Raw genomic sequence first — 21,363 nt, 5'->3', positions numbered from 1 at the left:
CCCCCCCCCGCCCGGATCCGCTCCCGGGCGCTCCCGGCCGGCGGCCTTAAAGGCGCAGCAGCGGCGGCCCGGTACGGCCCGGTACGGCCCGGTGCGGCGGGGGAGGCGCGGGCGGCGCGCGGGGGCGGCGGGCGCGCGCGCGGGCATGGGCGGACCGGTACCCCCGGGGCTGCGCACACGCACACACACACACACGCACACACACACCACCGCGCCGCACCGACATGGCGGGGACAACGGGGACACGCGCGGCCGGGCCCCCCCCCCGGGCACCCCCTTGTCTGCTCAGGGACACGCACCCCCCCTTTGGGGGTGTCCCTTGCACACCCACCGCCAGGGCACCCCCCCTTGCACACCCACCCTGCACACACCCCCCAGGGCCTCCCCCCTTGCACACCCACCCCCAGGGCACCCCCCCTTGCACACCCACCCTGCACACACCCCCCCCCAGGGGCCCCCCCTTGCACACACATGTGCACACGCGTGCAGCCCTGTTGCACACGCACACGTATCCCCCTGCACACACACACTTACACACCCCTTAGGCCCCCCCGGCATGCACACGCACACACATACGCACACACATGTGCACGCACACACGGTTTACACACACCCCCTTGCACACACTTGCACACACCCCCTTGCACGCACCCCCCACACCCCCCTTTTACACGCACACCCAGCAGCACCCTGTGCCCGGACGGGCGCAGGGCACCCCCTCACTGGGGTCCCCTCCTGGCCCCCCACGCGTATGCGTGGGTCAGGCCCTGGCACCCCCCCGCCCATGGCCGGGCCCCCCCGCAGCTGCGGCGCCGGGCCCCGCGGCCCCCCCGCAGCAGCGCCGGGCCCCGGGGAGCGCAGATTAATCATTAATTAGCAGCCGCCGCCGGGCCCGTGTCCCCGCGGCCCCACGCGGAAGTCCCGCCGCGCGGCGAGGGGGGGGGGCACCGGAGCCCGGCGTGGGGGACGGGCCGGGGGGGCACCTCGGGGGACACGCGGGGGGGGTCCCAGCGCACCCTCACCGGGTACCGGTACCTGCCACCGCGGGGATGGGCGCTGAGGCTCCCCCCGCGCCTCGCCCTGCCCCGGGCCCGGTCCTGCCCGTGCTGGGGGTCCCCGGGCCCGGTCCTGCCCGTGCTGGGGGTCCCCGGGCCGCGTCCCGGTCACCCGCAGCCCCCTCCCCGCCGCCCCCTCCCCGCAGCCCCGGCCCGGCCGTGCAGTGATGCAGCAGCACCGCCGCACCGGGCCGGACCCGGCCGCCCCCGTGGGCACGGCGGGGACACGGGGCGTGGGGTGAGGGTGCGGGTGGGCTGCGCCGCCCTCCCGGCCCCCCTCCCCCGCGGCTCCGCCTGCCCCACGCGGGGGTATATGAGGGCAGTTACCCCCCAGGGGGAGCAGATACCCCCGGGAGGGGCAGATACCCCCCGGGCGGGGGGACACGGCGGCTGCGGGACCCGGCCCGGTGGGATGCGGGCGGCGGGGCTCGGGTCTCCCGCATCCCCGCACACGCGTGGGCGCGGCGGCGGCCCCGGGGCTGCTCTTTCCCGGTGCCGCCCGGACGATCCCCGCAGCGCCGCGGTTTTCGGGGAGGGTCTATCCCCGGTGCCCCCCGGTGGCTGCCCAGCTGCGGGGGCGCGGGCCGGACGCCACGGGGATGGGCGCGGGGGCGGGCAAGCGGGGGCGGGGACGGCCGGGACGCCCCGGCGGCCCCGTGTGATGCGGAGCGCGGCAGCGGCGGCGGCGGCGCGGCCCTTCCCGGCGGAGCGCCGCGGTCGGGTGCGGGGCGGCCCCGCCGGGATCCCGGGGGCTCCGGAGGGTGCCGCCGGGCATGTCCGCCCCGGCGCAGCCCGCCGCTCCCGGCTCCTTCCAGGTGAGCGGACCGGAGCCCTCCCGGCCGCGGAGGGCCCGGTGCGGCCCGGTTCGGTTCTGCCCGCAGCGCGGAGGGCCGCCGGTGGCAGCGCAGCGGCGGGGCCGCGCCGCCCGGTGCCGCCCGGTGCTCACCGGCCGCCCCCGCCGCTCCCCGCAGAGCCCCCGGAGGCTCCCGAAGCGCAAGAGCCGCTTCAAGCGCTCGGACGGCAGCACCTCGTCCGACACCACCTCCAGCATCCTCCGCAGGCAGGTGAGCGGCCCGGCACCGGCACCGGCACCGGCACCGGCACCGGCACCGGCACCGGGGCGGGGCAGCCCCGCCAGCCCCGGCCCCGCCGCCGCGCTTCGCTCCCGGGGGCAACGGCGTTGCGGCTCCGCATTAAGGCACGGGCCGGGGCGGGGGGGGGAGCGGCCGAGCTCCCCCGCCCCAACCCCGGCACCGGGGGGAACCGGGAGGCCTCCCCCCCGCCCCGCCGTTCCCCCGGGACCGGGGCTGGGCGCCGGCACCGGTGGCATCGCAACAGCCGCTCCCCGCGGCTAAAAATAGCGAGTGCTGCGTCAGGGCCGGGCCGGCCGCCGGGCACCGGCACTGCGGCGCGGGGGGGCGGCGGCGGCCCCGGGGAAACTGAGGCAGCGGAGGGGGAACGGGGCGGGGGGGAGCATCCGCTGAGCCGCCCCGCCCGGTCCATCAGCGGGCACCGGGCCGACTCCCCGCGCTGCCCGGAAGGGGCACGGACCCCTCCCGCCGCCCCCCACCCGCCTGCTCCGGTTCACCCCGGCCCGAGCGGCGCCCCCCGGCCCGGCCGCCGGCGGGGGAGCGTGTACCCGGGCAGCCCCGGGGAGGGCGGGGGGGGGTTCGGTAGGGGCGGCCCCGGGGGGCGCAGAGTAGCCCGAGCATCCCGTTTCCCTCCCAGCGTAGCACCTGCCCCCCCGGTAGCCCCGGTATCCCCGGGGCCCCCCCGCCCCGGCCCCGCATCCGGCGCGGCCCCTTCAGCACCTCGGAGAGGGCCCGGCCCGGCCCCGCCGCGCTGCCCGGTACCGGGGCCGGTGCCCGCTGCCCAGCGACCGGTGCCCGGTGCCGGTACCCGCGGCCGGTCCCGCCGCTGCCCGGAGCCCCGGCCCCGCCGAGCGCTGCCCCGCGGCCCCCGAGCCGGACCCGAGCCGTCCCGGGCCGGTCCCACCGGTGCCCGTCCCGCTGCGCGGTAACGGGGCGGGCCGGTCCGGTCCCCCGGGGCCCGCCGCTGCCCCCCTCCTCGGGGGCGGGGGGGGCGCGGCGGGGGGGCGGGAGCGGCTCCGGCCCCGCCGCAGGGCTCGCCCTGCAGACGGGGCTGCTACCGGCTCGGGGCAGGACGGGGGCCGCCGCACCGGAGCATGGAGGTACCCACCGGGACCCCCCGCCGCCGCCCCGGGAGCCCCAGCCGCGTGCTGGGGGGGGCGGCACGGCCCCTCCGCCGCCGCCCCGGGCCCCCCCTTACCCCCCCAGGAGCTGCCCTCTTTGCAAACTGCCCCCCGCTCCCCCGGGAGTTGCCCCGGCGCCTCATCCCGGTGCACCGCACCGGCGCCGCTCGGGACCCCCGGCTGCCCGTGCAGCCCCCCGGGAGGTCCCACCGGAGAGGGACCGGAGCCCCCCGCCAGCCCCGGGAAAGGGGGATCCGCGACCCCCAACTCCCCCCCCCCGCCCCAGGCTGAGCCGGCGGGGGCGGCTCCGTGCGCCCCGGGGGGGCGGTGGGAGGCGGGGGCGGGGAGGGGCGGGGAGGGGCGGTGGCGGCGGCAGCGGCGGAGCGGGCAGGGCCAGCCGGAGCCCGAGCCGCAGCCCGAACCGGAGCCGGTGGCGGTGGCGGAGCGGGGCGGGGGGGCGCGGGCGGCTCGGCTCGGCTCGCCCCGTCTATGTCGTTTTCTGACTCCAGCGCTACCTTCCTGCTCAACGAGGTACCGGCCCGGTACCGGGGGGGGGGGGGCCGTGCCCGGGGGCGGGGGGGGGGCTGCGCCCCGGGGAGCGGTGATCGCGCACCGGGGGCCGTGCCCGGTGGGGGATTCGTACCCGGTGCGGGGGGGGGTGGTTCTGCCGCCCCCCGGCCCTTTGTTCCTCGCCGCCGCCGCTGGTCTCGCCCCCAACCCCGGCAGGTGCCACCGGGACCGGAACGGGGCGGGGAGGGGGGGGCCCGATCCCCATGGCCGGGGGCTGCATGGGGGGGGGGTCGTGCTAGGGCGGGGGGGACGCCGGAGCCGCTGTACTGGGGATGCTGGGGGGGCGGTGACAGCGCTGGGGGGGGCCGCGCTGGGGAGGCCATGATGGGGGGGGGGGCCCCGCTGGGGACCCGTATGGGCTGCGCTGGGTGGGGGGCCCAGGGCCCCCGAGGTGGGGTGCGTGGGGTGGGGGGGGGCCGGTGCCGGGCAGCGGCGCTGAGCTCAGCCCGGCAGGGCCCGGGGGGCCTCGGGGGGGGCCTCGTGGGGGGCTCAGCCACATCCAGGGCCCTATAAATATTTCACCGCAGCTTCTGCGCCGGTTCCGGGCGCAGCGGGAGCCGGGTGATCACCGGCGGGGTGGGGGGAGCCGGGGGGGCCGCGCCGAGCACCCGCCGGGCACCCCAGGGTGGGGGGGGCGGCTGTGGCAGGCCCACAGGGGGGCCAGGGCCCCCCTGCCCCCAGCTTGGCCCTCCCCGGGGGTCTCCCCCCACTGCGCCCCCCAGGACGGGGGGCTGCACCCCAGGGCAGCCGCGCTGGGCGATGCCACCCGCATCTACGCAGCTTGATGCCACCGAGAGCTGGAAGGGGTTGTGGGCTGGGGGGGGCAGCAGGGTCCCCTCCCCGGGCTGGCACTGCCGCGGGGTGAGGCCTGTCTCTGCGGGGTCCCCGCAGCCCCCCCGCACTCAGCCCCGGCCCCCCCCAGGGCTCGGCCGACTCCTACACCAGCCGCCCGTCCCTGGACTCCGACGTGTCCCTGGATGAGGACCGTGAGGGCGCCCGGCGCGAGGTGGAGAGCCAGGCCCAGCAGCAGCTCGAGAGGGCCAAGGTAGGGGGGTGAGGGGGGGGGGCAGAACACCCAGGGCATGGCCTGGGGGGGGGCTGGGGGCGCTGACCCCCCCCATCCCCAGCACAAGCCGGTCGCCTTCGCCGTCCGCACCAATGTCAGCTACTGCGGGGCGCTGGACGAGGAGTGCCCGGTGCAGGGAGCCGCCATCAACTTCGAAGCCAAAGATTTTCTGCACATCAAGGAGGTGAGTTTGGGTGCTGGGGGGGTTGGGGGGGGGGGTGTCAGGGCCAGGGACCCCCCCCCCCGGCCTCACCCCCGCCCTGCCCTCACCCAGAAATACAGCAATGACTGGTGGATCGGGCGCCTAGTGAAGGAGGGGGGGGACATCGCCTTCATCCCCAGCCCCCAGCGCCTGGAAGCCATGAGGCTCAAGCAGGAGCAGAAAGCCAGGTAGGACCGGCCCCCCCCGCGCCCCCCCCGGGCCCCCCAGGGCTCACTCACCCCCCTCCTCCCCCAGGAGAGCTGGCAACGCCTCGGGCCTCGGCGACAGCGGGAACCGGCGATCGCCTCCCCCCTCCTTAGGTAAGGGCAGGTCCTGGCCCGGGGGGGTCCGGGGGGGGTCCCGGGGGGGTCCCCCCTTCCCTCTCACCAACCTCTGTCTCTCCTCTCCTCTCCCCAAGCCAAGCAGAAGCAGAAGCAGGTGAGTCCCAGGGGCAGGGGGAGATGGGGAGGGGGCTGCAGGCAGGGCCAAGCGCAACCGCCCCGAGGTGCAGCGGGTGGGGGCAGAGACCCCCCCTCTGCCCCCCGTTATGGGGCTGGGGGCTGCAGGATGCCGGGGTTCTCTGGAACAGGCTCGTTGGCCCCTTTCTCCCCGGGGGTGGGGGCGCAGGGCTGACGTGTCCCCATGTCCCCCCCCCAGACACAGCACATCCCGCCCTACGACGTGGTCCCCTCCATGCGGCCCGTGGTGCTGGTGGGGCCCTCGCTGAAAGGATACGAGGTACGGGGGGGGGGGTCGCTGGGTGGGGGGACCCCAGCGCGTCCCCAGGGTGGTGGCCTGCACCCCGCGTCCCCTCCCTGCCCAGGCAGATGGCGGGGCCGCGGGCTGCTGGCAGGGCGCCGGTGGCTGCCACCTCCCTGCCGGTGCCATCTGCCGCCGGCTCCCCGCGGGCTCACCGGCCCGGCGGCCCCGCGGCAGGTCACCGACATGATGCAGAAAGCCCTCTTCGACTTCCTCAAGCACAGATTCGACGGCAGGTGAGACCCCCCCCCCCCAAATCCCAGCCCCGTGGCCCAGGGGGGTGCCCAGGTCCCCCCCCCCCCGCTGACCCTGTCCCCCCAGGATCTCCATCACCCACATCACGGCTGACCTCTCCCTGGCCAAGCGCTCCATCCTCAACAACCTGGGCAAACAGGCCATCCTGGAGCGCTCCACCACCCGCTCCAGCATCGGTGAGGGCCCCGGGCGCAGGGACCCCCCCCCTCCACGGCCAGCCTGCCCTGACACCCCCCCCGTGTCCCCCCCAGCCGAGGTGCAGAGCGAGATCGAGCGCATCTTCGAGCTGGCCAAGTCCCTGCAGCTGGTGGTGCTGGACGCCGACACCATCAACCACCCGGCCCAGCTGGCCAAGACCTCCCTGGCGCCCATCATCGTCTACGTCAAGGTGTCCTCGCCCAAGGTGGGGGGTGACCGTGGTTCCGGGGGGTGCCCCGGGTGCCCCCCGTGGTGCCATCACCCTCCTCTCCCCTCCCCAGGTCCTCCAGCGCCTCATCAAATCCCGCGGCAAGTCCCAGGTGAAGCACCTCAACGTGCAGATGATGGCGGCCGACAAGCTCGTGCAGTGTCCCCCGGTGAGCCCACACGTCCCCCCCACCCTCGGCATCCCCGGGGGGGTCCCTGAGCCACCCCTGACCCCCCTCGCCTGCCCCCCCAGGAGCTCTTCGACGTGATCCTGGACGAGAACCAGCTGGAGGACGCCTGCGAGCACCTGGCCGAGTACCTGGAGGTGTACTGGCGCGCCACGCACCACCCGCCCCACGCCCCCCACGCCGTGCCCTCGCCCACCGGCCTCCCGGGCCTGCAGGTACCCCCGGAGCCCCCCTCCCCGGGCACAGGGGGGGTGCACAGGCCGGGTTTGGGGGGGGGGGTCTGGTGGCAGCCCCCCCAGCGCCATCCCTGCCCGCAGAGCCAGCAGCTGCTGGGGGAGCGCGGGGAGCACTCGCCGCTGGAGCACGACAGCCTGATGCCGTCGGACGAGGCCGGGGAGAGCTCGCCCCAGCGCTGGGGGGCCGCGTCCCAGCGCAGCTCCCGGCACCTGGAGGAGGAGGAGGAGGAGGAAGAGTACGCGGACCCCTACCCCGACCTCTACCAGCCCCACCGGCACCACAACAGCGGGCTGCAGGGCCCCGGCGCGCCTGAGCGGCACCACGACAGGAACTGGCAGCGCAGCCGGCCCTGGGCCAAGGACAGCTATTAGGGGAGGGCGGGGGGGGCACGGCTGGGACCCGGCCCCCCCCCCCCCGCGCCCGGGCGCTGCCCGCCTCGCCCCAGCCCCGCGCTGGGGGTGCTCAGACAATCTCCTCCTCTCGGGGAACCCTCCTCGCGCCCGGCCCCCGGGCACGTCTTCAGCCATAAGCACAGGGTGGGGTGGGGGGGGGGGCAGTGGCCAGGATGCCCTGGGACCACCCCCCACCTCAGCCCCGGCTCTCGGGGACCTGGGGGCAGCCACATGCCTTCTCCCTGCCTCAGTTTCCCCGCCTGGCCCCCGCATCGCAGCCTGGCTCATTCCCCGCAGGGCAGCTGCCATGAACAGGGGGTGCCCCCCCAGAAACACCTGTAATGGGGGGGGGGGGGCAGTTTTAGCAGCATCCCCCACCCCGCAGACCCCCAGGGCTTGGCCTGCCCCCTCCCCTGCCCCCGCATGGCACCCCCGGGAGGAGGGGGCCGCACCCGCCGCTTCGCTCTGCACCGCTTCCCCCCCACCCTGGTCACCGCAGCCCACCCGCTTCCCCCCCACCCCGGGGACGGGGGGGCAGAGGGGGGCGGCCGGACCCCCCCCACACACGGGGGGGGGCTGCTCCACGCCTGCACTCGCTGCCCCATCCCTGCCACCCCCCCTGCCCGCACAGCCGTCACCGCACGTCACCGCACAGCCCTGCACATACGGCGCCCACCGCCCTCGGCCGGGGGGTGCTCGGCGGAGGGTCCCTGGGCCGAGCCCCCCCGGGGCCCTTCGGGGTGGGGGGGGGACGGGTGGGGGGCACAGATTTGTTACAATTTCTTTTGTAGAAAGCACCGATCTCCCTGTAACCGGTTTCAGAAACACACGAGTGCTCGGAGGCGCCGTGTCCGTGTGTCTGGGAGGGGGGGACAGGGGAGACCACGGCCTGGGGACACTGGGGATGATGGGTGCTGAGCACCCAAAGGCTCTCCCCAGAGGGGCATTACTGGGATCACTGGAGGGTGCTGGGAGTTGGCACCAGGGGCTGGTGAAGAGGAGGCGCCGTCCGGCACCGCGGCTGCGGGTTTATTCCGGGAGTTTGGGCTACAAAAGGGACAAAGCGGAGGCGGCTGCGGGGACAGCCCGGCCCCAACACCCGCACACGGAGCCCAGCGCCGGCCTGGCGCCGGTGGCAGGGAGGAATCTGCCCCCAACCAGCCTCCGGCAGCTTCACGGGGCTGTGGGGAGGGCGGGCAGGGGGACTGGGAGAACAGGGTGGACATTTGGGGACAGTCTCGGCCCCAGTCCCCGCTGTCGGCAGTCCCGGCTGCACTGGGGGGGGGTCTGGGAAAAGAGCGGCCAGAAAAGTCCCGGCAGCCCCCGGCCCCACCGGTCCCGTGGTCCCGGAGTGGGTGGCACCGGGGCGTCAGGCGAAGATGGTTTCCTCCCGCCGCTTCTTGGTGAGGATGGTGCCGGGCTTGTGCTGGGCGTCGGGGTGGTTGGCGAGCTCGGGGGGGCAGGAGGACACGGGGCTCTCCAGGATGGCCTGCTTCAGGTCGTAGAAAACGGTGGAGTCCTCCTTGGTGAGGAAGGTGATGGCTACGCCGCTCTTCCCCGCGCGGCCCGTCCGCCCGATGCGGTGGATGTAATCTGGGGGGGGGACACGGGGTCAGGCAGGGCCTGGGTGCGGGCAGCACCGGGGCCAGGCAGCCCCCGCAGCCCCCCGGGACCGGCCCCGACTCACCCTCGATGTTCTTGGCCATGTCGTAGTTAACGACCATGGAGACGTCGTGGATGTCGATCCCGCGCCCGGCCACGTCGGTGGCCACCAGGATGTCCTTGGCCCCGGCCTTCAGGTTGGAGAGGGCGAACTCCCGCTGCTCCTGGCCTTTGCCGCCGTGCAGGGTGCAGGCGTTGTACTGCGAGGAGGGGGGGACACGTCACCCAGAGCCACCTCGTGGGGTCCCCACGTGGAGATGGAGCCCCACCCGCCACAGCCAGACCTGGGGGGGCCCCGGCCCAGCCCACACTCACCCCCATCTTCTCCAGGGACTTCGCCAGCACGTCGCAGCCCTTCTTCTGGTTGACGAAGATGATGATGGGCGGGTCGAAGCCCTGCTCCAGGATGGCCAACAGCTTCTTCCTGTTGGGGAGGGGGACAGTGGGGTGAGGAGAGGCTGAGGTACCCCTCAGGAGCCCCCCCCCCACTCCAGACCACCCCAAAGCCCCCCCCAGCGGCCCCCTCTGCACCTCTTCTCCGACTCCGACATGAGGAAGACCTTCTGCTCCACCCGCTCGTGGGGTTTGCCGGCGGAGCCGATGTAGACCACGGCCGGGCGCCGGAGGTAGCTGCGGGCCAGGCGCTCCACGGCGGGCGGCATGGTGGCCGTGAACATGACGGTCTGCGAGAGAACGGGGCGGTGAGGGGGGTCCCCACGGGGCAGGAGCGCGGCCGTGCTGCCCTGGCCTGTCCCCAAGCCCCAGCTGGCCCCTCTCAGCCCCACAGGAGCACCCACGCCGCCACCCCGGGCCCCCCCCCGGCACCCACCTGTCTGTACTTGTGTTTCCCCGACTCAAAGTTGGCCAACATCTTCTCGGGGTCCTCGGCCTCGTCGGTGTCGGGTTTTTGGTTGGTGACGGGCATGTGCTCCAGGATCTTCTGCACGTCGGGCTCGAAGCCCATGTCGATCATGCGATCCGCCTCGTCCAGCACCACGTAGGTGCAGCGGCTCAGCACCAGGTACCGGTTCTCCAGCACGTCGATGAGACGCCCCGGCGTGGCGATGACGATCTGGGGGGGTCGGGGGGTTGGTGTCCGCAGCCTGGGGCTAAACCACCCCCCTCCAGATCCCCCCCACACCCTCCCCAGGGGCCAACGCTCACCTCGCAGCCCATGCGGAGGCGGAAGCCTTGGTCCTCGCGGGAGATGCCCCCGATCACGGCCACCGTGCGGATGCCCAGAGGTTTCCCAAACTTGATGGTTTCCTCCTCGATCTGCTGCGCCAGCTCTCGGGTGGGCGCCAGGATGATGGCGTAGGGACCCTGGTCCGACTCCTCAATCCTGCGGGGCACAGCCGCGTCACCCACGGTGCCACACGCCCCCCCCCTCCTGCACCGTCCCCCCCCCTGCCCTGTGGCACCCACCGGTCGATCTTGGGCAGGGTGGTGATCCACACCAGCAGCGGGATGAGGAAAGCCGCCGTCTTGCCGCTGCCCGTTTCGGCCACGCCGATGATGTCGCGGTTCTGCAGGCCGATGGGGATGGCCTGGCGCTGGATGGGGGTGGGCTCCTGCCGAGGGGAGCAGCAGATTGAGGAGCAGAACGTCCCCTCCTCACCCCCCCCCAAAGACCTGACCCCACCAGCCAGCCCGTTTCCCCTCCAGCCAGCTCCTGGCAGCAGCCCCCCCCTCCCCGCACCTTGTAGCCGCACTTGTCGATGACCTCGAGGATGTGGGGGGGCAGGGAGGAGTCCTTCCAGGAGCGGATGGGGTTGGGGATCTTGCCCCCCTTGGTGGTGATGCTGTAATCCTCGCGGAAGATGCGCCAGTCCCTGTCTGTCATCTCGTCCAGTTTCTTCTGGGACCAGTGCCGGTCGTCCCAGCGCTGCTTGGCCTCCTTCTTCCGCAGCTTGCGCAGCCGGGCCCTGGGTGGGGGGCGAGGAAGGGGACAGGGCTCACCCCGGGCCACCCCCCAGCTCCGCACCCTGGCCACGCAGAGGCAGCCAGCACCCCCAAACACCCCCCGGCTGCCCCCACGCTCACTCCTCCTGCTCCTTCTCCTCCAGCGTCCGCCTCTTCTCCATCAGGTCCCCGTAGAAACGCGACTGTTCCCGTTTCTGCTGCTTCAGGTCGATCCCCGCGATGAAGCCCCGGCCCAGCAGCTGCACTTGGTGCCGCTCCTTGTACCTAGAGCAGGGTGAGAGCGTCAGCAGCTGCCCCGTGCCCCCCAGGAGCCCCCCCTAGCCCCAGGGGGGGCACCCCACCGCTCACAGGGGGTTGTAGTCGATGGAGGTGTCCTCCGACGCGTCCCACTCGAAGACGAACTTGCGGTCGTTGAGGTGCCGCGTGCGCCTCCGCTTCTTCACCCCTCCCAGGTAACGCTCCTGCGGGCAGCAGAGGATGAGCGGGGAAGGGACCCGAGCCCCCGCGGCCCCCCCAGCCCCCCCAGCAGTACCTTGATGGCGTGGAGCTCTTTGCTCTTGTCCTTCTCCTCCCGGATCTTCTGCCTGCCCTCCTCGTCCTCCGTGCCGTTGGTCTCCCGCTCCATGCGCTCGCGGCGCTCCCTGCGCTCACGCTCCTGGGGGTCTTCTGGGGAGCAGGGGAAGGGTCTCAGGGGGTCCTGCCTCAGCCCCTCACAGCCAGGCAGACCGTAGTGGGGACAACACCTTACCCAGCATCTTTCTCCCCATCTCCTGGAACTGCTTCCTCTTCTTCCTCTCCTCCTCTAGCAGCCGCTGCCGCTCCTCCACCTCCTGCTGCCGCCGCCGCAAGGCCTCGGCCTCCCGCTCCGCCTTGGACAGGAACTTGGGCTGGCACAGGAGAGGGAACGGCTCACACCGGGCCTGGCTGCCACCCCCGCGCTGCCAGGGCTGCCCCAGGGCAGGACCCCCCCCAAAACATCCATTACAGCCGCCGCAGACACAGGAGGGCAGAGCCCCGACGCGGGGAGGCGGCTTCTGCTCCTACCTTGGCTTCTGCCTCCTCTTCAGCCTTCTTCTTGGCCAGCAGCTCCTCCAGGGACAGGGGCTGGGCCTGCGAACGTGGGGCCAGACGTCAGCAGCCCTCAACGGGGTCCCTTCGCCTCATCAGAGCGATCCCCCCCCGGGTGCCATTCCCAGCCAAGCCCCCTCCTCACCTTCTCCTTCTTCAGGGCGTTCTCCTCCTCCTCCTCCGCTTTCCGCGAGTCCCGCTCCTTCCGGGACTTGGAGTCCTTCCCCCGGCTCGGGGACAAGCTTCCCAGCAAAGCAAAGAGCAATCAGGCACCGAACGCAGCACCGGGGTCACCCCGTCCCCACCGACCGGGGGAACCCCGCTCTCACCCGGGACACCAGCCCCGGGGTGCTTACGGGGGAGCGGGGACACCCCACAGAGACACAGGGCTCACCTCGATCGCTTCCTGTCCTTGTCCCGCCGGTGCCCATCCTTCTCCCGGTCCCGGTCCTTCTTATTCCGCTCCCGGTCGCGCTCCTTGTGCCGGCGATCCCTGCAGAGCGGGGCGGTCACAGCGCGGCCCCAGCCCCACCACCCGCCCCCGCCCCTCTGCGGGGCCGTTACAGACAAAGCTCTTCCCAAAAGAGCCGGGGAACCCCCCGTGACGCCCCTCACCTCTCTGCCGACTTGGACCGGGAGCGGGACCGCGACCGGCTGCCTCGTCTCCTGTCCCGGGACCGGTGCCGCTTCCTGTCCTTGGAGGGGGAACCCTTGCGGTCCCGCTCCCGGTCCCTGTCCGGGGAGCGCGAGCGCTTCCTCTCCTCCTTGGCAGGGGACGCGTCCCGGTCCTTCTTGTCTGTCAGTTCACCGGCCATCTACGGGGGAGAGGGTCAGACAGAGCCGGGGACCGGGGTGGGGGACATGGAGAGGGAGCAGAGAGGGCTACGGGACCCGGGCAGGGGGGACAGGGTGGGAAGGGCACCGGGGGGCTGTGGAGACCCCGGGAGGGCTGGGGAGGGGGCTATGGGGACCCCCGGGAGGGAGCAGGGAGAGCTGGGGGACCCGGGGGTCGCGCAGAGGGACCCCGGGAGGCGCGGGGAGCGCTGGGACCGGGGCTGCAGGCCCTGCCCTGGGTGCCCGGTGCCGGGGCGCAGCCCGGTGACGCGGTCGCGGGCTCCTCCAGCCCCCCGGGTGCCCCTGGGTCCCTCCCGCCGGCCCCCCCGCGCCCCCCGGGCCCCGCTCACCGCCGCCGCCCGCGGGCCCAGGCCCCAGCGCCGCCCCAGGCCTCAGCGCCGCCCCGCCGCCATGGCCGCCGCGGGGCACGCCGGGAGGGGCGGGGCCTCCTCCGCGCCGGGACTACAACTCCCGGCAGCCCCCGCGCGCTCCGCCCCCGCGGCCGCAGCACCGCCCGCCCCACGGATCCCTCCGCCGCCACCCCCAGACCCCCCCCAGCTCCGCGCGGGGACCCCCCGTGTCACCGTCCCCGCGCACCCCACGGCACCGTGCGAGAGCCCCACACCCCCCCCAGCCCCTGTGACGCCCCCCCCACCCCAGCAGAGCCAGAGGGACCCTTATGGGGCACCCAGAGCCCCCCCGGACTTTGCCCTCCACATCCCCACCCATGGGTGACAGCACCATCACCCCCCCTGGCATGGGTGATGGAGGAAGGACCCCACCCTGGGGGTGAACCCCAACACCCCCCCACCCCCAATGAGGACCAGGCACCCGCTGCGTGTCGGTGGGTGTTATATTTCTGATAATAAATAAGCTTTTTTAATAACACTGACCAAGGAACAGAGACACCCCCACCCCCATAAAACAGCCCCCCACCCCCACCCCATGGGGGTCCCCGGGGCCAAGCAGCAGACGAGGGATGGGGCAGCCCAGGGGGAACAGGATGAGTCCATGGATGACCCCCCCCAGGGTTGGGGGGCTGAGGGGCAGCTGTCAAGCACCCTCCTTAGGCCCCCCCCCGGACCCCCACCCACAGCAGCTCCATGGGGGCTGCCCCCCAGGATGGGGGCTGGCAGGGGCAGCAGTGTGATGGGAGGGCAGCAGGCACCCCCTCCTCCTTGGGGGGGGGCTCCAGGGCCCTGTGCAGCCCCCCACCCCACCCTGGGGACTCAGGGGGCTGGGAGCTGGGGTGGGGAGGGGGGACATTCACATCCCCCCCTTCACATAACGGAGCAGCTTTTTGCTTTTTCCTTCTTGAAGGTGGAGGAGATGAGCTCGGAGCGGCTGGGCAGGTGCAGGAGTCTCTTGGAGAGGCTGCGGGGGGGGCTCTTGGGGGGCTGCGGGGGGGCTCTGCTGAGGCAGATGCCGGACACGGTCCGGAAGATGCTGTGGACGCTCTTCTCCGAGGTGAAGGCCGAGCACTCCAGGTAGCCCTCGGCTCCCAGCTGCCTGGCGGCCGCGCAGCCCTGCAGGACCCAACCCCACGTGAGGCCAGCGCAGCCCCCCAAACCCACCCCCCCTCCCCAGCACCCACCCCCCCCCCCCAGACCTGCTCGTAGGAGATGGGTGCCTGCTTCTGGTGGGAGAGCTCCATGAGGGTGCTCAGGTCCGTCCGCAGGTCCGTCTTGCAGCCGATGAGCAGCACCCGCGTGGTGGGGCAATAATCCAGGATCTCCGTCTTCCACTGCGGGGGGGTGGGGGGGGGGCATGGAGCCACCATGAGCATGAGGGGACCCCAAACCGCTCCCTGCCCCCCCGAGGAGTGTCCCCCCCCCCCCCCTCACCTTCTTGGCCGCGCTGTCCAGGGTCTCGGGGCGGCTGATGTCGAAGCAGAGCAGGACGGCGTCCGAGTCGCTGTAGCAGAGGGGACGCACGTTGTCGTAGTAGGGAGAGCCTGGGAGAAGAGGGGGTGTCATCACAAACCCCCCCCCCAAGGGACCCAGCCCCCCTCCTGCCTGGGGTGGGGGGCACACAGCTCTAGAGCCCCCCAAAACGCCGCCCCCGCTCCCCGCAGCCCATTAACATCCCATCAGCCCTAACGAGGCAGCGGGAAATGGATCCCGCGGCGTTTATATAACAGCTGCCCCCCCACACACACGCTGGGGAGCCCCGTCAGAGGGCCGGGGGGCATCGGGGGGCAGCCGTGGCGCGGGGAGGGGGGTGCTGCCACCCCCACGGGGTCCCCAGGGAGCTGCAGCCACCAGCACGGCCCTGGGGACTGCGGGGGGCGGCGGTGCGTGGGGGCGCGGGGGCAGTGGGGTGCCCCTCTGGGCGCGGGGGTGTCCCGGGTGCCCCCCCCCAACGCCACCCCCGACCCCGAAGGGCCTCGGGGGGGTTTTGCAGCCCAGACGCTCCGTGCGCGGAATAGCAAAGAGGCTGCGCCAGCGCATCGCCATGGCAACGCGGGGACCGCGGGTGGTGGGGACCCCCCCCCGATGGGGGGGACACTGCAGCGCCAGGGCAGGGCCCCCCCGGACCCCCCCAGCCCCTCGGGGGGGGCCAGGGAGGGGCGATACCAGGATGCTCCATTCCCCCCCCCCCCCTTCGCAGGGGGGCTCCGACACCCCATACCCCACCGGGGGGGCTCACGCCAGTGTGGGGGACCCCTCCCTCAGCCCTGTGTCCCCCCCCAGCCTGTGTCTGTGCCCCCCCCGCAGGGCCAGTCCCCGGGGACCCCCTATGCCCCCCCCAGCCCCATGGGTCCAGCCCACCCCGGTGTCCCCACTGCGGCCACCAAGGCCCCCCCCCCACCGCAGGGACCCCAACGCACCCCCTTGCGGGGCTCCCTCTGCTGCAGCCCCCCCCCGAAACCCCAAACCACCTTTCCCCGGCAAATTCCCCCATCACCGCCCACCGGAGCCAGGGCTGCCCCCACCCCGCTGCCCCCCCGGTACCGGAGGGACCCCACCACCCCCGTGCATGCCCCCCCCACCCCGGTACCGGAGGTGTCCCAGAGGCTCAGCTCCACCCGCTGCTCCTCGCTGGCCAGACACGCCGTGTAGTTCTCAAACACCGTGGGCACGTACGTCTGCAACAGCACCGAGAGCGTCAGCGGCCGGTCCCCCGGTGCTCCGGTTCCCGGTGCCGGTGCCCGGCTCACCTCGGGGTAGCAGTCCTTGGCCAGCACCTGCAGCATGGCCGTCTTGCCGCACTGCACGTCGCCCACCAGCACCAGCTTGCAGCGGGCCGGGGCCGCCGGTACCGGCCTCCGCTCCCGCATGGCGGCGGCGCAGCGCGTAACCCCTCTCCGCTGCCCTCCCGCCCGCCAGCCCCGCGCCCCGCCGCCGCAGCGCCCTTATATACCCCGCCGCCGCCAAGCCCCGCCCACGGCGGCGCTCGCCCGCCAATCGCCTCAGCGGGTGCCGGCTCGCCTGCCAATAGCGAAGAGGCGGGGGCCAGCCGGAGCCCGCCCCGTTCGGGTGTGAGGCTGCTCCTCCAGGCTAGGGGGCGCCCGTCCAGCTGCAGGCGGAAGCGAGGCCCTGCTCCCGCCCCAAACCGGAAGTGGCCGTTGCTAGGAGACCGGAGGGACGCCGGGCGCTAGGCCGCGGGCGAGACCGGTACCGGGATGGGGGGGGCGGGACCCCCGTGGTGCGGGGAGGGGGTACGGAAGGGCAGGGGGGGGCGGAGGGGTGCGGGAGCGATGGGGCTGGGGGAACCCCAAAGTGGCGGGGGTCTGGGGGGACGCCGGGAGGAGGGGAGAGGGGTGGGCAGGGGGAATAGGGGCCTGGGGGGGGCCCGGGCGGGACCCCGGGCATTCCCCCCGCCTCTCACGCTGTGGGTCCAGCCGCCATGCAGGGCAAGCACGACCCAGGAGCAGCCGCCCCCATGGCGGCGGAGGACAAGCTCCTGCTGCTGCAGAGCGAAGCGCTGGCCGAGGAGGAGGCGGCCAAGGCCAAGAGCGAGATGCTCACCCTGTTCCTGAAGGTGCGTGGGGGGGGCTGGGGGGGGGGGTGGTGGCGTTTCCCCACATGCCTCCGAGCCCCTGACCCCCTCCCCGCCGCTCACGGCCCCCCCCTCACCCAGGGCAAGCTGGACAAGGAGGAGCGCAGCAGCACCCTGAGCCTCCGCAAGCTCCACGCGCAGTGGCGGGCGCTGCTGCGGGAGGCCAAGACCCAGGAGCTGCGCCGGGACGTCGAGATCCTCAGCCAGACCTTCGCGCGGGTGATGGACTGCAAGGACAGCGTCATCGAGGTGACCGCGGGGCTGGCGGGGCCGGGGCGGCACCGGGGCCCACCCGTTAACCCCCCCCAACCTCCGCAGTCCCTGGCCAAGGACCTGGAGGAGGCGGAGAAGCAGCACGCCCGCGCCCTGCGCAGCCACCTCCACAACGTCGACCGCCTGCTGCAGCTCCAGCGCAGCCGCCTGGCCTGCCTGGAGGAGGGCTACGGCGCCCAGCTGGAGGCCCTGAGGATGGAGTTCGAGGCTGAGAGGTTCGGAGGGGGAGAGGGACAGCGCTGGCACCCGCCGGCTGTCCTGTCCTGGTGCTGAGGCCCCTCGCAGCCCGGCCAGGACCGCCGTGGCTCCCCTCCGCCAGCAGCTCCCCCGTGTTCTCCCCAGAGGGACCATCCTCGAGCAGCACGAGCGAGAAAGCTGCTACCTGCAGGACATGGCGCTGGCCGCGGGGCAGAGTTACGCCGAGAACGACCGCGAGGACACGCTGAATTTCCAGAGCGCCCGGGACGACATCAAAAACAAGGCACGGGGTGGGGGGGGGGGGAAGCGTGAGGAGCCTTTTAGGGCTCACGAGCGAAGCGCACGGTGAGGTTCGGGAGGTGGTGGGTCACCCACAGCCGTGTCTGTCCCCAGAGCCTGCAGGAGCAGCACTACAGCCGCGCGCAGCTGGGCGGGAGGGTGGCGGCGCTGCGGGAGCAGTTGCAGAAGGTCGCGCAGGACTACATGGAGGCCACCAAGAAGCAGCAGGTGGCTTTCGAGATGCTGAGGGAGAAGGACGAGAAGAGCTCCAGGGAGATAGAGATGCAGACGAAGAAGCTGCAAAAGCTCCAGGTTCGTGGCGGGGCGGCCCCAGGGGGTGGTGACACCCTGTCCCGCTGCTCACGTTTCGCCTGTCCCCAGGAGCTGGTGGCGGCCACCAAGGGCCGGATCGCGGCTCGCCTCCGGGAGGGCGAGGAGCAGACGCAGCGCGCGCGGGAGGAGAAGGAAAAGCTCCTGGGGCAGCTCCAGGAGCTCAAGAGCGAGCTGAGCCAGGCCAGGGCGAAGGCCCACGGCAGCCTGGCCACGCTCACGGTGCAGAGCGGCGCGGCCCTGGCGGCGCTGGCGCGGGTGGTGAGGAAGGTGAGGCCGGCGGAGCACTGAGGGGGGGGGTGCTGCCATCTCTGCCCTCTCCCACATGCCCCCTGCCCCAGGCCGAGCGCATCCTACGGCTGGCCGAGATGTGCCGCAGGCTGGAGACGGAGGAGGAGAAGGTGCTGCCCTTCTACCCCTCCTCGCTGGCGGAGGGGGAGCAGAGGGACGCCCAGCGGGTCCTCGAGGAGCCGCCCGCGGAGCCCCTGGCTCAGGTGAGGAGGGGTGGTCAGGATGCGGCCTCGGGGGGTGGCACGTGGGCAGGCTGGGGACCCCCTGCCCTCCCCGCTGCCTCTCGCCCAGGCTGCGCGGGACTACGCGGGGCTGGAGCGCTTCTGGCAGCGGTTCAACAAGGTGAAGCTGGAGGAGCAGGCGCTGGAGCGGGAGCGGGCGGTGCTGGGCCGCAGGAACCGGTGCCTGCGGGTGCTGCTGGGGCAGTACCTGGCGGGGATAGCGGTCAGCCAGGAGGTGCTCAGCCAACTCAACCCGCTCCTCGACGTCGAGCACAAGAGCCGCGTCCCCAGGGCCTTGCCCCGCGCCGGAGGTGGCCGCGCATGAGGACATCAGGGCGCCGCGCACCCCGGCGGCCTCGTGGGAGGGGACACCCGCCCAGGCCCCATCCACTGCTCTGCCCACACCAGCTGAGAACCCCCCTGCAGACCAGGGCACCCTGCCTGGCGCCTGGGGACACCGCAGAGACCGTCACTGCCCGGAGGTGCCATAAAAGAGCTAAACTGCCCCCAAAAAAACGCGCTCCGGGGTCTTATTTCTGCGCTTTGTCAGGGCAGGTGTGGGGTCTGTCACCTCCCGCTCAGGTCTGACGTGGCAGCTCCTCGGTGCCAGCGCGGGCAGGGAGCTCGGGGGATGGCACAGCCCCTTCCCACTGCTCTGGTCCCCCACCCCCCTGGAGCTGGGCATGCGGGTGCCGAGGGAAAAGGCTTTTATTTCTTTTTGGTTTTGTTCCTCTTCTCCTCCTTGAGCTTCTTCTTGGAGAGCCGGGGGCTGCTGGCCTTGCGGTACAGGTGGTAGCCGATGAGCCCCAGCAGCGCCGGCACTAGCCCCAGGCACAGCACGGGCAGCACCTCGTTCACCACCTTCTGCCAGTAACTGGCCCGGGACAAACCGACCAGCTCCACCTCGAACCGCAGCACGGCGTCACCTGGGAGGGGGGGGACAGGGACACACCGAGCCTGAGCGCGGGGGCCACGGGGGCTGGCGGGGACCCCCCGGGGGCTGCGCTCACCTGGGATGGCGGGAGGGGAGCCCCGCTTGCCGTAGGCCAGCTGAGGGGGGATGACGGCCCTCCGCTTCTCCCTGACGCGGCGACAGACCATCGGCACCGGTGCCCAGCGGGGCCAGACCTGTGCCAAACCTTGGGGGGGGGCCGCTGCCCGCCCCTCGCCCCACCGCCCGCCTTACCCCACACACATGTCCAGCAGACTCTGCTCCAGGCCTGCGGGGAGAGGGGGCACGGGGGGGGTGAGGGGTGAGCGGGGCTGGGGGGGTCCCACAGCTCGGCCCCGCCAGACCCCGGGGAGCCCCCCCCACTCCCCCCGGCCCCCCGCTCACCGGGGATCACTTGGCGCTTGCCCAGCTCCACCTGGAGCGGGTCCCGGCCCAGCGAGGTGTCGATGACCCGGCCGTCCTCCAGCGTGCCCTGCGGGGACACGGGCACCCTCACCCCTGGGGACACGCGGGTCCTGGCGCTGTCCCACTGGTCCCATTGCCCCCCCCAACACCATCGCTGTGCTGGTCCCAGTGATGGTCCCAGTGCCACCCCCATGCTAACCCCAGTGCCACCCTGGGGACATCCCTGCTCCCAGTGCCAGGGCAATCCCTGTCCTGGTCCCAGTGCCACCCTGGGGACATTCCTGCCCCACTCCCAGTGACCAGGGCCATCCCAGGGCAATCCTCGTGCTGCTCCCAGTGCCAGTCCCAGTGCCAACCCACACCCATCCTGGTGCCACCACCATGCCAGTCCCAGTGCCACCCCTGTGCCAGTCCAGTTGCCACCCAGAGCCCATCCCGGGGCTGTCACCAGCCCTGTCCCAGTGCTGTCCCTATGCCAGTCCCAGCGCCTGTCCCAGTGCCACCCTGCTGCCACCCCCGTGCCCACCCCAGTGCCACCCCCATGCCCACCCTGACAACCCTCCGCTGCCACCCCCATGCCCCCCTCCCCATGCCCCCCCCGGAGCCGCCCCGGTGCAGTCCCAGCCCCCCCCCGGTGCCGGTGCCCCCCCGCCCCGCGCAGTGCTGACGTGTTCCTCCCGCCGCACCGTGTAGTGGACGTGCACCGTGTCCCCCGGCGCCGACAGCTCCGTGCAGCCCTCGGGGGGGGGCACCTGCAACCGGGGGTCACGGGGGGCCGGGCCGGGACCCCCCCCCGCCTCGGGGTCCACGCACGCCCCGTGCCCACGGGTCCCCCGAGCTCTCCGTGAGCCGGACTCCCCCCGGGACCCCCCCGTCCTCCCGGTGCCCCGTGCTCCCCCTCCGCAGCCCGGTCCTCCCGGTGCCCCCCCCTCCCCAGCCCGGTCCTCCCGGTGTCTCCCCCCCTCCACAGCCCCGTCCCCTCGTTGCCCCGTGCCCCCCCCCGCCCGGGCCGGGCTCCCCGGTGCCCCGTCCCTCGCCGGTGCCCCCGTCCCCGGCCGCGCCGCCGGTTCCCCCCACGCCGACCCGGTCCCAGCTCCCCGTCCAAGGAGGCCGCCGGGGGTCCCCTGTTCCCCCCGTTCCCCCCCCCCGGTTCCCCCGGGGGTCCCCGGTTTCCCCGGGACTCACGAGCGTCTCCAGCCGCAGCTCCCGGTCGCCGGTTTCGGTTTCGGTCCCGGCGGCGCGGGCGGGCGGCGGCAGCAGCAGCGCCAGGAGCAGGAGCGCGGCGGGGGGCGGCATGGCCGGGCTGGCGGCGGCGGCGGCGGCGGCACCGGGACCGCCCCGCCCGGCCCCCGGGCCCCCCCCGGGCCCCGCCCCCGGGCCCGCCCCCGCCGCTACCGGGACCGGCCCGCGGGACAGACAACACGCCGTCGGGGCGGCCGGAGCTGCCCCGGGGTCCGGCGGGGCTGGGGGGGGGGTCCCCGGGGCCCGGCCACCCCCTCGGTGCTCCGGACACGCGTCCGTCCGCGCTCCGATGCCACCCAGACCACGCCGGTACCGGGCGCCTCTCTCGGCCCGGGGTCGCCC

At 73.8% G+C, this 21,363-nt stretch overlaps 5 protein-coding genes across 13 annotated transcripts; 2 read left to right on the top strand and 3 right to left on the bottom strand.

Annotated features, from left to right (window-relative positions):
• The first annotated feature begins 47 nt into the window (after positions 1–47).
• Positions 48–8,182, top strand: CACNB3 (calcium voltage-gated channel auxiliary subunit beta 3). 7 transcript variants are annotated; one of them, XM_068410932.1, is made up of 14 exons: positions 1,814–1,870; positions 2,027–2,119; positions 4,760–4,882; positions 4,965–5,087; positions 5,178–5,293; positions 5,361–5,425; positions 5,524–5,543; positions 5,763–5,843; positions 6,042–6,100; positions 6,186–6,295; positions 6,371–6,522; positions 6,599–6,694; positions 6,778–6,927; positions 7,030–8,182. In XM_068410932.1, the coding sequence occupies exons 1-14, from the start codon at positions 1,829–1,831 to the stop codon at positions 7,318–7,320; spliced, it is 1,521 nt and encodes a 506-aa protein (XP_068267033.1). In that variant the 5' UTR covers positions 1,814–1,828; the 3' UTR covers positions 7,321–8,182. The 7 variants fall into 7 exon arrangements, with proteins under 7 accessions (XP_068267030.1, XP_068267029.1, XP_068267027.1 ...); XM_068410929.1 differs by lacking the exons at positions 1,814–1,870; positions 2,027–2,119 and adding an exon at positions 48–81 and having other exon boundaries at positions 5,003–5,087; XM_068410928.1 differs by lacking the exon at positions 6,186–6,295 and having other exon boundaries at positions 1,789–1,870.
• Positions 8,183–8,333: 151 nt separating this feature from the next.
• Positions 8,334–13,257, bottom strand: DDX23 (DEAD-box helicase 23). 3 transcript variants are annotated; one of them, XM_068410925.1, is made up of 18 exons: positions 13,179–13,257; positions 12,741–12,809; positions 12,610–12,635; positions 12,389–12,487; positions 12,140–12,236; positions 11,971–12,036; positions 11,675–11,813; positions 11,459–11,592; positions 11,275–11,387; positions 11,047–11,190; positions 10,703–10,928; positions 10,429–10,574; positions 10,168–10,345; positions 9,833–10,075; positions 9,535–9,686; positions 9,319–9,427; positions 9,029–9,203; positions 8,334–8,934 (listed from the first exon to the last, which is right to left on the bottom strand). In XM_068410925.1, the coding sequence occupies exons 2-18, from the start codon at positions 12,807–12,809 to the stop codon at positions 8,711–8,713; spliced, it is 2,340 nt and encodes a 779-aa protein (XP_068267026.1). In that variant the 5' UTR covers positions 13,179–13,257; the 3' UTR covers positions 8,334–8,710. The 3 variants fall into 3 exon arrangements, with proteins under 3 accessions (XP_068267026.1, XP_068267024.1, XP_068267025.1); XM_068410923.1 differs by having other exon boundaries at positions 12,610–12,809; XM_068410924.1 differs by having other exon boundaries at positions 11,459–11,589; positions 12,610–12,809.
• Positions 13,258–13,761: 504 nt separating this feature from the next.
• Positions 13,762–16,149, bottom strand: RND1 (Rho family GTPase 1). Its single transcript, XM_068410445.1, has 5 exons — positions 15,989–16,149; positions 15,829–15,916; positions 14,673–14,782; positions 14,438–14,572; positions 13,762–14,354 (listed from the first exon to the last, which is right to left on the bottom strand). Exons 1-5 carry the CDS (start codon positions 16,106–16,108, stop codon positions 14,109–14,111), a joined length of 699 nt encoding a protein of 232 aa, XP_068266546.1. The 5' UTR covers positions 16,109–16,149; the 3' UTR covers positions 13,762–14,108.
• Positions 16,150–17,040: 891 nt separating this feature from the next.
• Positions 17,041–18,847, top strand: CCDC65 (coiled-coil domain containing 65). Its single transcript, XM_068410699.1, has 7 exons — positions 17,041–17,079; positions 17,149–17,318; positions 17,446–17,584; positions 17,695–17,892; positions 17,962–18,180; positions 18,252–18,404; positions 18,493–18,847. The coding sequence occupies exons 1-7, from the start codon at positions 17,053–17,055 to the stop codon at positions 18,745–18,747; spliced, it is 1,161 nt and encodes a 386-aa protein (XP_068266800.1). The 5' UTR covers positions 17,041–17,052; the 3' UTR covers positions 18,748–18,847.
• Positions 18,848–19,130: 283 nt separating this feature from the next.
• FKBP11 (FKBP prolyl isomerase 11) lies at positions 19,131–21,079 on the bottom strand. Its single transcript, XM_068410647.1, has 6 exons — positions 20,965–21,079; positions 20,466–20,531; positions 19,759–19,846; positions 19,609–19,642; positions 19,433–19,503; positions 19,131–19,348 (listed from the first exon to the last, which is right to left on the bottom strand). The coding sequence occupies exons 1-6, from the start codon at positions 21,073–21,075 to the stop codon at positions 19,131–19,133; spliced, it is 588 nt and encodes a 195-aa protein (XP_068266748.1). The 5' UTR covers positions 21,076–21,079.
• Positions 21,080–21,363: the final 284 nt, after the last annotated feature.

The sequence above is a fragment of the Nyctibius grandis genome, chromosome 11 (genome assembly GCF_013368605.1).
Source record: "Nyctibius grandis isolate bNycGra1 chromosome 11, bNycGra1.pri, whole genome shotgun sequence".
In the NCBI taxonomy this organism is placed as follows: domain Eukaryota; kingdom Metazoa; phylum Chordata; class Aves; order Nyctibiiformes; family Nyctibiidae; genus Nyctibius; species Nyctibius grandis.
The sequence above is the reverse complement of the archived record's forward strand: the minus strand, read 5'-3'. Positions and strand labels throughout refer to the sequence as shown.

Bases quoted from the DNA above. Each gene is read 5' to 3' on its own strand.
- CCDC65 (XM_068410699.1), top strand. From the start codon at position 17,053: ATGGACTGCAAGGACAGCGTCATCGAG. The intron at 17,585-17,694 runs GCACGGGGTGGG...GTCTGTCCCCAG, and splicing joins GGGACGACATCAAAAACAAG to AGCCTGCAGGAGCAGCACTA. The intron at 18,405-18,492 runs GTGAGGAGGGGT...CCTCTCGCCCAG, and splicing joins CCGCGGAGCCCCTGGCTCAG to GCTGCGCGGGACTACGCGGG.
- DDX23 (XM_068410923.1), bottom strand. From the start codon at position 12,809: ATGGCCGGTGAACTGACAGACAAGAAGGACCGGGACGCGTCCCCTGCC. The intron at 12,488-12,609 runs GTGAGGGGCGTC...CCCGCTCTGCAG, and splicing joins CGGTCCAAGTCGGCAGAGAG to GGATCGCCGGCACAAGGAGC. The intron at 9,428-9,534 runs GTGCAGAGGGGG...CCTCCCCAACAG, and splicing joins ATGTCGGAGTCGGAGAAGAG to GAAGAAGCTGTTGGCCATCC.
- RND1 (XM_068410445.1), bottom strand. From the start codon at position 16,108: ATGCGGGAGCGGAGGCCGGTACCGGCGGCCCCGGCCCGCTGCAAGCTG. The intron at 14,783-15,828 runs GTACCGGGGTGG...CTCTTCTCCCAG, and splicing joins GAGCCTCTGGGACACCTCCG to GCTCTCCCTACTACGACAAC. The intron at 14,573-14,672 runs GTGAGGGGGGGG...ACCCCCCCGCAG, and splicing joins TGGACAGCGCGGCCAAGAAG to TGGAAGACGGAGATCCTGGA.
- FKBP11 (XM_068410647.1), bottom strand. From the start codon at position 21,075: ATGCCGCCCCCCGCCGCGCTCCTGCTCCTGGCGCTGCTGCTGCCGCCG. The intron at 20,532-20,964 runs GTGAGTCCCGGG...CCCCGGTTGCAG, and splicing joins AGCTGCGGCTGGAGACGCTC to GTGCCCCCCCCCGAGGGCTG. The intron at 19,847-20,465 runs GTGCGGCGGGAG...GTGTCCCCGCAG, and splicing joins CGGTGCACGTCCACTACACG to GGCACGCTGGAGGACGGCCG.
- CACNB3 (XM_068410926.1), top strand. From the start codon at position 1,829: ATGTCCGCCCCGGCGCAGCCCGCCGCTCCCGGCTCCTTCCAG. The intron at 2,120-4,759 runs GTGAGCGGCCCG...GGCCCCCCCCAG, and splicing joins CCAGCATCCTCCGCAGGCAG to GGCTCGGCCGACTCCTACAC. The intron at 6,695-6,777 runs GTGAGCCCACAC...CTGCCCCCCCAG, and splicing joins AGCTCGTGCAGTGTCCCCCG to GAGCTCTTCGACGTGATCCT.